Source organism: Primulina huaijiensis, chromosome 9 (assembly GCF_012295235.1).
Source record: "Primulina huaijiensis isolate GDHJ02 chromosome 9, ASM1229523v2, whole genome shotgun sequence".
NCBI classification, from domain to species: Eukaryota; Viridiplantae; Streptophyta; class Magnoliopsida; order Lamiales; family Gesneriaceae; genus Primulina; species Primulina huaijiensis.
In genome coordinates, this window is record NC_133314.1 from 19,458,733 (window position 1) to 19,470,510 (window position 11,778).

Below are 11,778 nucleotides of genomic sequence, written 5' to 3' on the forward strand. Positions count from 1 at the left end.
CTCTGTGTACAAGACAGATAGAGCAGAAAATATTGGTTTGCTACAAATAATGGGTAGCATGGTATGGTCAGTACCAAGGAAAATTACCGAAGAAATTTTTTTATTTTTTACAAAAACAAAAACTTTAAATTAATGAGGCCAACTCCTCCACTCCAATTCCTGTTCCTTCATTGGTAACAGTAAATACCACCAGTGTCAGTTTTTGCAGGCGCCGCTCTACATATCCCATCCACCATCACACACACTCTCTCTCTCTCTCTCTCTCTCTCTCTCTCTCTCTCTCACAATGTATACATACATAATATATACACAAGAGAGACTAGCCTTTATGAATGTACGTGTGCAGCCATTGTATGTTATAGTGCTGTTTTACAGCGAAGTCTTTTTGTTTTCCTCCTGATATTCTGATCATGGGTTGCCTACATCTATAATTATTGTATAGATAGATAGATTTGCCCATATTTCAAACCATTGAATTTTTAGTCATGGTGGGCTCCTCTACTTTCCATTTTTTTCCTCTTCTTTTTTCTTTTTGTGGTCACTGATCGATTCATTTCACGGGGTGTAATTTTCTGGGTTCTTTTATGGAACTTTGGTTTTGTTGTTTGCAGTTGGATACTTCGGAGATTCCACGGTGGCTTTTGGCCCTTTTGCGTGAGAAATTCTTTATTACGTGTTTGATTCATGAGGATGCGAAGAAGAACGAAAAGAATGTTTTTTGTTTGGATTGCTGTGAGGGAATTTGTCCTCACTGCTTCATTCATCATCCTTCTCACCGACTCTTGCAGGTCTGTATCTAATCTAAGTTAGTGAAATTTACTTCATTCAAAAACGTAATCTAATACCATAATTTAATCTATGATTTGATTTGATTTTTGGGAGTTTACTTTATTAATTTGTTTTTTGTTTGGTTTGATTTCAGATACGGAGATATGTGTATCATGATGTTATAAGGCTGGGGGATGCTGATAAATTAATGGACTGTGCTCAAGTTCAAGTAAAATTTAATATTTTTCCTATTTTTTTTAATTAATTCTCCATTTTAATCTTCATCTGATTTCTTGTGTTTAAATGCAAGTTTTTACTTTCTAGTATAAATAAATTCAATGTTTTGCAGTCTTATTCCACGAATAATTCAAAAGTAGTGTTTTTGAAAGAGAGAGCACAGTCGAGGGCAGGCAGAGGCGGCGGCAACTTGTGCATCAGTTGCGACAGGAACCTGCAAAACTCATTTCTCTTTTGCTCTCTTTCTTGCAAGGTCCTCCTTTTAACTTTCTTGATTGATCTAGATTTTTACAATTTCTATTTATTTAATTATCTAAAATCTTGAATTTTGATTCCGAGTTCCGACCTGTTTTGTATATTTCCCGTGTTGGTTTTTTCATAAATCATTTTTAAAAAATACAGTTCAAGTGTATAATGAGTGTGAAGATTGGTTGATTCATAAATTTGATGTATACATTTTCGAAGGATGGGATTTGGTTATTTATTTATTTCTTGAAATGATATGTTGGATATGAGAGATAATAGAAAATTTAGAAATTTGGTTTATCAGAGTTATGATTGATATGAGTAATAATTGTATTGTTTTGGAAATTGTGAAAAATCAGAGTTCGCGTAAATTTGATGGAAATGGTTTTATTCTCGAAAAATCTATTTATTTGTGGAAGTATTTCGAATATTTTTTTTTTGGTTTGAAATGATTCTGTAACCACCTTTCATTTTTTTTTTAAAAAAAATAAAAATTTATCGACTAAAATTAATAATTTTAGCTGTATTTATTGCAATTTATGTTCTTGTTTTGCACAGTTTCATCACGTTCTGAGAAGTGGCTGCAATGTTTCAAACTATCTACGCAAGTGTGAGTTTCTTGCAATGCCTGAACCGGGTTTAGATGACGACCAAAGGACACCCGATTCAGTGCTAGAAGCCACCGGTCCGGGAAGTTCAGAGTCCGGTTCCGACTGTGGTGACCCGACTAGTTCACTGGGTTACCCCGCTTTCACCTGCACGGCTACCACGGAGGTTGTGAGGAAGAAAAGAAGTAATCTTACTGGATTCCGGTCTGATTACAGTCTGGCTTGTGAACCGGTTTTAGAAGTATCCGAAGTGATACGGAGCCGGAGGAAGGGTACTCCACATCGGTCTCCGTTTTACTGATTTGTATAGGAAATAGTGTGGGATTGGATTAAAGGAAAGGGTCGGGTTGGAGACGGATTTGGTATTTGTGAATCCTTCCAAGGGCAATTTAGGGAAGGAGATTGTCATCTCCAAATTTTGAAGCGTAAACTTGCTTCCTTTCACATCTTTTGTGTTGTGTAGGCCTATGTGATTGCTCACTGCTCAGTTATAAATTTGAATCACCAATTTAACCTCCACTCTTATAGTTTTTGTTGATTAGAAAGTTGAATTCCCAAGATACATAAAAAAAAAGAAAAAAAAAGAGAGATTTAGCTACTTCTAAATATTTTTTTATCCTATTAAAAACTTTTAATTGTGAGATTAGCATTTCCAATACTTTTCTTAATATATATGAAACAACAAATAAATTTAAATTTAGGTTGCACATCGAATTATAATGAATTTCAAATATATTTTTGATGTTTATGTTGTATTCGACTTTTTTTTAAAAAAAGATTTTGAGGAAGCAAAGGGTTGGTTGGTGCATGATGCCAGCCCAAGTTTGGAGTTGGGTTTTTTATTCGCAATTATAATGTCCTTATATCAGTGTTTTGTCTCTGGTAATTTAAGGTTTAATCTTCCAGTTTACATCGTACGCGGCACATTAAAGTTTGCATCGGTGTGCTACTGCTACTTGTTAGGGTCTAATTTGTAATTGTACCCATACTTAACAACTCATAAAGAATATTTTATTCCATAAAATATATAGTTTTAATCGTCTTTTAGCGAAGGTTAACATAAGATTTAAGGTCTTCGTAAAAAATTTTAGGTTTATGGAATAATTCAAATTGAAACAGAATTTGTTAGATTGTGACTGATAACTTTGTCTTAATTAGGTACAATTATCAGTATTTAAACCATGTTTCTTTTTTGGGGGGTTTTTTTAAATTAATTTTATCACCGAAATTTGATCTTTTTTAGCATGTTCATGTATATAGTGAACGCACCAAGATATTTTTTTTTTATATAATTATTTCAATAAAGTTAGAATTTGAACATTATTTTATTTTACATATTAAACTTCAATCTCACTATAATACTATTTTATTGAATTAATAGATAAAAAGTTGAACAAATGAATTATAGCATATACACAATTTATTTGTACTGAGTAACAAAAAAGTTGTTTAAAGCTTTGAAGTTGACATGTAGTCAAAAAAATTTGTTAATGTCGTACAAGGTTATTGGCTTGAGGACACTGTAGGAACAAGTCCAATGGAAACGAGATGGGGGCCTCTCACCTATGGCATAGAGGATTAGAGCACATCCATGATATGATGATGGAGTACGTTCGAAACTTAGAATAATAATTTATGTTTCATGGTATATTTTTTGCTAAACTAATTTTTTTTATACCCTCGTGTAGCGGATCGACTCGAGCAAGACCCGAACAAAAGAATATCCGAGCCCGTTTCGGAAAAAGTGATTGGTCCATGTTTGGTACAATTAGGTCACAACAAGAGCCAAAAACCCTATGTGGAGTCTGAACAGATGTCAGCTCGGGAAAAGATCTCACAAGAGAGAAAGGTCCAGGTAGACCTAGCCACGGGTCGGGTCGAGTTGGGTCCGATCCCACTATTGGTCGGAACCGTTGGGTTAATGTCGAGATTTTTCCCTGTACAATTATGATCCGGGTTCTGAACCTGACGGTTTTGGGTCTAGGTTCGAGCCCAGTTAACCATCGGGTCCAAGTCAGGTCAACTCTTATGTTTTTTTTTTCAAAAAAATATTAATTTTTAAATTTAAATGATAAGAAAAAGTGTTGGAATTTGTAAGTTTAATAAACAGAAATTAAACAAGTTAAGAAAAACACGAAACGATAGCACTGGGATTCGAAGTTTGAACTAACACTCAAAGCTCGCAAAGGAGTTGCCTGGAAATTTCCAAGCAGCATGGTCGGTGATGGGGCAGCCATTTATGGTCGCCAAGTTCGAGGTAAGCTGCCTAGGAAATCTAGGCAGTGTGGTCTGCGCTGGGCAGCCAAAAGGCGACCATTTTTTGCCGCCCAATGCGGGATACAAAGCCTTGATTTTCCAGGCAGTGAAGGGCACGCTGGGCGGCCCAGTGCACGACACACTATTTCATGAATCAGTATTCAAGTTTTCAAATGCAATGTATCACATACAACAAAAAATATCTATAAGAAAGAGCTTGCACTTGTATAGTTATAAGTATATAAGTTGTCTATGTATCTTTTTTTTTATATACTTGACATCTTCCTAATGTCATCCCCCCTATCAGGATCTAAGTAAGAACCAACTACCTCATACCATGGAAGCTCGGCTGCTGTAAGCTGATCTTCATTAGGCCTAATCTTACGAAGCCTACGAGCATGAGGGGAATCCTGCTCGGAACCCGCATAATGCTCATAACAGGAGGCAACATCTACAAATACAACTACCTCACTAATTACCATATGGTCGGGAATATAATTTTTGAAAATGGCAAGTAACTTAAAGGGAGAATAGAACAAAACGATACAAAATGAATAGATAATTTTTAGTATAATCTTAAGCATCGGAAGGACTTTGCTCGAAATATCTCGACGCCCTCAACTTCTGTATGTCTGTTCATATCAGTAACGAAGCTCTGCTCGGCTCACACCAACTCAGCAAAGAGTAGTACTAAACTCGCCGAATCTAATCCAAGATGAAATTTTTTTTTTACATTTTTTTTTCCTCAAATTACAAAATATTCTGTTTTATATTTAATAAAAATATCATTAAACATATCTAATGTATTCTAATTAATAATTTTTTTAATATTTATCAATACTTTTGAATTCTTATGTTACATAAAAAAATTATTGTAAAAATTATATTTAAAGCAATAAATTTAATATAACCTCGACATTCACATGCAACATAAAGTTGAGCGGAGGTAAATATTGTCGATTGCTGAACTCGATATCATTGTTTCATCCACGATAAAAAAAAAAAAAAAAAAATCAAGCATTATCTTGAAATAATATTCAGCATCTTAAAATCAGATCGAGTAGGCAATACAACGTAAAAAACTGTAACTAAAAATGAGAAATTATGATGAATCTACTATTTTGGGTTCTGGGTTAGTGGAAGAATATGTCTCCTCATGAGTCCTTCTGGGCTTCATGTAGGTTCCTTCGACTCTCCCAAACCCCTTTAGGATCTCATCTTTGATAGTCGGAACGTCGTAGTCTCGAGCGATGTATGCGCCGCCTATGAGCCCCAACAACTTCAAGTTACATTTGAGAAACCCCCTTTCGATTTGGTTTTGATAGATAAATTGTATTTTTTCAAATTCATTAAATCGTTTCAAGCTCAACACCAACGTACAATTGAGATTTGAGGCCACCAGTTTTGTACCCAAAAGGCTTTCCTTTATATAAGTAAAATAAATTATTTCATTCTGGTTTTTATAAACGGCCAACGCACTATTTGCATGTGGTTTCGGATTTTTTTACCTTGACACTAGACAAGTGCCTTTCAAATTGTTAATTCGACTCTTTTTATGTTGTCTCCATGTGAATTTTGAAAAAACAAAAAACATCAGTACATTTTATATATGGTATTGTCTCCACTTTCTTGAATATGCATGTTACAATAACAAATATATACACCTTATATATATATATATATGATTCAATGAAAATTAACTTATGATCTAATTAGGAAAATTTTGCTAATCGTATTGATCGATTTTTGTTCCGATACAGAGAATTTAAAGGGGAATGAATCCAAGAATCGTTCTGACATTTTCAAGTGATCGTGATGGATTAAACGAGAAGAAGAAGGTTCTGGTTCTGATAAACTACATAGTTTTATAGAATGTGAAACTATTTATTAAAAAGTAAACTATATATTTATTATAAGATGTTGATAATGTTTTTGAGCCTTTGTTCGCGTAGTGAAAATGGCACAATCATTGCCAATATTATATATTTTAATTTGCTCGATATCTCCTTAATTTTTGGATCACAAAGGTGTTAATTAATTTGATTTCATTATTTTACATCAAAAGGGCTGCATAATTATTTTTCAAATCAAATATGGAAACAGCTTTGAATTGCTCAATCTTGTGTCTGGTTTTTGTTTTAGATGAGTAGTACTGTTAATGAAAACATGGGAACCAAAGTAAAATGTATGGATATATATTTTTAAAGAACACATCAATTTGAATCTTGTGAAAATTATAACTCGGCCTTTTTTTTAATTTATTGAGACATTTAGTTAATAATTGCTGACAAAAATTATACCAGCAGAACCCTACATGACATTTTTTGTAGGATGAATTTCTGGTAAAAAAATATATAACTAAATAATTCTCGTTTTCGTGCAACAAACAACCATTTAGAATGATGGAAAACCTAATCGGGAAGATGAATCTTGGAGACGGAAATGTTGCCGAACGATAGAACTAATATCCATATCAAGATCACGTACAAATTCAAGAAACAAATTGGATGAAGAACTGGAGTCAATAAAAAGTACTACTCGATCGTGAAAACTTATCAATACCTTAACCATTAATACTATCAAAATATACGTACATAAGTGAGGCATGATTATAATAAGTACATCATGTCTAAGAACATGAGCATTATAGACTAAATTATATATATCATGTAAAAATACCTAGAGACCCACCCGTCTTCTCCCTAATCAAGATCAATTCAGTCCTCTTTCGCAGAGCAATCGGCCATCCTTGCTAATGTTAAAATGTAATGAAATAAATACACACTGCAAATTGACTACTCATTGCTTTGATCGATATATATGAAGATAATAATACATAAAGTACCCTCAAGTTCGTGATATTATGAGCTTCAGTTGTGAATCGGAGGATGAGTTTTCGGCGGCAAATAGTCTAAGTTAAACCCTGGTTCTGGATCTTCTCTTTTCTTGTTAGGCACCCTCCAAGATACACTTTCTAAAGACTCATTTTGTCTGGCATCCGGTACATGTATCTGATCGCCTTTCGCCTTTGTATCATCCTTATTTCCGTGGTCTTTGGAATGGTCACTGCTAACCCTAATCACTTCCTTAGATTTGTCTTCCTTTTTCGCCCCCTCGGATACTTTAGGCAGTGAAGAGTACTGCTTGTCATGTTGAATCAAAACCCCAGTATCATTCAAATTCTCATCATTTTCCTGCATATAACCCTAAATCCACATTAATTATACTTTCAAAATCATCTACCGGAGCCACAAATTGATGATGATAGTCAAATGTTGCCAAATAATTATACTATTGTAATGGTCGTGACAAACAGCACGAATAGGAAGGAATGGTTGCCTCCAATACCTATATATAAATCCGATCCACTCTTCACTACCAAATAGGAATTAAAGTAAAACAAGACTTGAACTTATTACCAGTCTTTTTGAGTGAAATTCTTGTGTAGGTTCCTTATTCACAACTCCAAGACTTCTAGCATTACATGCATGGAAAGAACACAAAAGAACTAATACAAGACATGATATGACTGACATTTGAAGGAAGAAAGATCTCCAAATTAATCAGGCTAAAGCTTCAACACAAGATTAGATGAAATCGTTCGCTGAGTAAGGTTTTGGTACCAAAACATATGTATTGAAGATCAAATGAAGGTTTTGGAGGATTCGATTAATTGGTTTCTGAATTTTTTTTTGTAACATGCAGGTGTATGAGAATGTGAAAATTTAGGATGCATATATATGGGTGACCAACTTCTTCTTGCGTACCCACTTTCAATTGGGAACCCAAGACTTGACAATATATATCACCCGCCAAACAAGAAGAAGCATACATATATATGGGTTTTTTCTTAACTACACGAATATGTAATAACAACAAAAACCAATCACTTATATACACGAGTATTGATAAAAAGACGTGAAATAAGAGTAAATAACAAATTCAGCATTTTTTTAATCCCCTTGAATCTTCTAAAATCAAATGTTAATGGTAAAAGTGATTGGTTTTTTGGAAACACGTTTATATTTGATAATTACGTAATGGTCATTAAGTCGGCCTTTAATTAATACAATTCGACCTTATATTTTTTTGTCTAGATCATAATTTAAAGGAATTCAACCATAAATTAGAATATAATTCTGTGCGCTAAAGAACAAGAAAACCGATAAACAAGCAAGAGCTTGTCCGATTTGTTTCCTCCTAGGAACTTATAACCCTCGTTGTCTTGTCTGTGTGTTACGGTTTGGGTTTTCTCATTTCTTGTTCTAACTTTCCCCCAACCATTTTACATGGAAAACATAAAAGGAATATTATTTTAATATTCAATGTTAAAAAGCGAGAAGCCTTTATAAGATTGTACAGGAGTTCTCTAATTATTAAATAATTCTACACATATGCTTGATTTTTGGGGGAGTTATCAAGAGTAGATTTTAAGCTTTTGATGAATTGACCTTTGAATTGTTTAAAGATTAAATTCAAAAATGTTGTCGTTATAGGTACAGAGTTTGAGCAGTCCGAAGAATCCATATTAACTTGAAGTTCAGTTTCGTACTGTCGATGTGCATACAGAAAAAAATAAAAAATAAAAAATAAAATTATAGTATTCAGAATTTCTCCTTTAATCCAAAATTGAACAATGCACCATGATAGCTTCTCTTGCTGATAAATGGTGAGCACTCGTCCACAGAAATCTTTCCTACCGTAATTAAATAATATGTACCTTGCAAGAAACGATCTTAATTACCATACTTGTACGATTGAAAATTTGTTAATTAACTTAATTTGACACAAACTGAAAATTAATATGGTGTTCTATTTAAGGTACATAGAATATTAATACCCAGAGCCGTACCTGTGTTCGATGGGGCTTGAAACGAAAATTTAAAAATGAGTTCTCTTATAAATAATGTTAAAATTCAGTTAGCAAATAATAAATATAATAAATACACAAGAACAATATATTACATAAAAACAAGTAAAAAAAATATTTGAAATAATCACATAAATAATAATCGTCTAACTATTTTAGGGGAAAAAATATGTATCAAATTCGTATAATCTAGTTTTCGGATCATTTTTTTTGTTGATCAACAACATAGCTAGCTCATTTAGTATATTTTATGACATCATTGATCGAAAATAAGTGTTTATTAACTTCAACTTCGATAAGCTTCTTTCTGTTTATGCAACTATTACTAGGATGATTAACAAAATCTTGTAAGCAAATATAAGTATTTGAGAATAAATAATTCAGTTTTGTCAAACACTGTAGCATCTTAAAAAATGGTTGAACCTCTATATAATACTTAATGAAGCTAGTTAAAGATTAACTCGTTAACTTCTCCAAATTCAACAAATACCCAAAGTCTCTTGATATTGTTTAAATTGTTCAAACTGAACTTGAAGAAAATATCGAGTTTGATTAATTATAAACAAAAAATATTCGAATTAATCTTCTTTTTATTTAATATTAGGTAAAAAAATTATTTCAACAAATCATCAACTCAAAATATATATTGGACCCCTTGACAAGGTCATGAGGCGGTGGCCTCCTTGGCCTCATAAAAGGTCTGGCCCTATTAATACCTAACTGAGTCATTTAACATGCTAGCGAGTAGCTGAAATGACGTAAACTTCTCTCATGCGTGGGTTCGAACCACGTAAAAGCGAAAACTTTCTTCATCAACCCAACGTTGTAATTAAAAAATTAAATCATTCTTGCTACCATAATCTCTCAAATCTTCTAATTAATCCATATTGTCTAAGTAATTTGATTATCCAAACTTTGTTGATCATGTCAAAATCAATTAATTCGAGATAAATTAAACTCGACATTAATACGGCAATAATATTCTACCGATGTATTGAGACAAAAAATAAATAAAACATTTTCGAGTAAAGAGTACATTTTTTTTAATTAATTTATGCGATTCAACGAGCCACATATATACCATGCCAACTTCTCTGTTCATAAACGGTTGATTCTACCAAATCTTTCGTGAGTTTAAATGATTCGATCGATCCCACGAATCCAACCAATCGTACTTATAATAATATAATAAATTTTAATTTGTTTCACATCTTTAAATTAACTTAATATACGAGTCAAAATTAATACGGGCATACATTCAAGTATTTAAATTTGTCTTTTTATTTTATGAAGCCTAAAAAGTTTTTGTTCAAATTAAGTTGCTCAGTATTAATTCAAAGAGCATGTTCAATATAATAGTGTGAAGATGTTAGTGAGATGAAATTGACAACTCAATTACATGATGATGTCAGTGTTGAATCAACTTAATCTCATGATTTTGCGAGAATTATATTATGTTGTAGATGTGACGTTAAAATATTATTTTTTATAAACAAAATTAAATTACACATAATTGAAAAATAATATTAGTGATTAAATGAAGATATACTAAACTAAAAAAAAGTTGAGTAAATGAAAGAAACATTATCTGAAAAATCAGTTAGAGTACTCAGAGTTACAAAGCTGAATTATTGAATAAAGTATTTTGTACCAACACTATCTGAACTGTCATAAATCTGTGGCTATTTGGAATTGACGGCTATCATATTTGAAATAAATATAATATTTGACTTTATTGACCTTTGAATCAAGTTTATAAATATAGGAATTTGTAAATCAGTTAGGATATCTGGAATCATCTCATAAGTTCAAGTATTCAAGTTTTCAATAGCCCAACTGTTTTTAAGATTTCTTAGCACATGCTTAAATATTATATCAGATCATTGAATATCAATTTGTGCTTAATATTTTCATTTCAAAATACTTGTAAGCTAATATTTAGTGTATTGTTCAGTTTTGTTGTTTAAATAAGTAAGCTAAACTAGAAGTTTCAGTTAGACAGTAATAGTCCTACTGAATCGGGTTGTTACAAAAATTATATTTTCTAAAACCTTCTAATGAACATCATTCCCATAAGGAATAAGGGGTGACGCGATGTAGGAGTTATTAAAATATCCAAACATTCAAAAACATTTTTGTGTTATTAACATTTCAGTTAGCATATTCTTGATAACCCAACTGTTCTTCTTACTTAGCCATTTTTTTGTGTCCAATTTGTCAGTTTAGCTCCATTCCACACATAACTCATTTGATTACCCAATTGACATTGACTTGAAGTGAATTACTAAATTCAAAGTCGTTAACTCAACCGAATTTTGGACAAACTAGTGTGATTGGTAAATGGTAATGCCATACCAAATTTTCAAAGTTGCTTTATAACCCTCAAGTGTGAGTAATATAAATCAGCCACTTGAAATGAGATATAGCTATCTATAACATTGAAGAGCTTGTCTGAAATATTTCATGAATTCTCGCTGGTTTCTGCTTTTTCTATAATTTTTAGCTAAAATTAAGATTCAGATGTTTTTTTTTTTTGCTTAATTTTATCCTTAAAAACTTATTATATTTTATAATTGCACTCATAATTTATAAATATTTTTTGAGATTCTTTAAAATATAATATTTTATTTATGCATGAGTTTTAAGAGTTTTGAATTGAAATTTAAATCATATTTTAATTCAAGAATTTATTTTTTAAAAATATTTTTGTTTTTTTTATAATTTTAATTTCTAATTTTTTTCATATTTTGTGCATATATACAAATTTTGTCGTTTGTTTTTTATTTTATTAAT

General features: G+C 31.9%; 1 protein-coding gene across 2 annotated transcripts; it reads left to right on the top strand.

Annotated features, from left to right (window-relative positions):
* The first annotated feature begins 307 nt into the window (after nt 1-307).
* LOC140984858 (protein RGF1 INDUCIBLE TRANSCRIPTION FACTOR 1-like) lies at nt 308-2,385 on the top strand. Of its 2 annotated transcripts, XM_073452529.1 has the most exons (5): nt 308-488; nt 612-788; nt 923-997; nt 1,118-1,258; nt 1,810-2,384. In XM_073452529.1, the coding sequence occupies exons 1-5, from the start codon at nt 486-488 to the stop codon at nt 2,158-2,160; spliced, it is 747 nt and encodes a 248-aa protein (XP_073308630.1). In that variant the 5' UTR covers nt 308-485; the 3' UTR covers nt 2,161-2,384. The 2 variants fall into 2 exon arrangements, with proteins under 2 accessions (XP_073308630.1, XP_073308629.1); XM_073452528.1 differs by having other exon boundaries at nt 308-788; nt 1,810-2,385.
* Nucleotides 2,386-11,778: the final 9,393 nt, after the last annotated feature.

What these genes read in the sequence shown, in the direction of transcription:
- LOC140984858 (XM_073452528.1), top strand. Translation starts at nt 585, where the DNA reads ATGGAACTTTGGTTTTGTTGTTTGCAGTTGGATACTTCGGAGATTCCA. An exon ending in CTTCTCACCGACTCTTGCAG is followed by an intron (nt 789 to 922) that starts GTCTGTATCTAA and finishes GTTTGATTTCAG; the next exon opens with ATACGGAGATATGTGTATCA. An exon ending in TGGACTGTGCTCAAGTTCAA is followed by an intron (nt 998 to 1,117) that starts GTAAAATTTAAT and finishes AATGTTTTGCAG; the next exon opens with TCTTATTCCACGAATAATTC.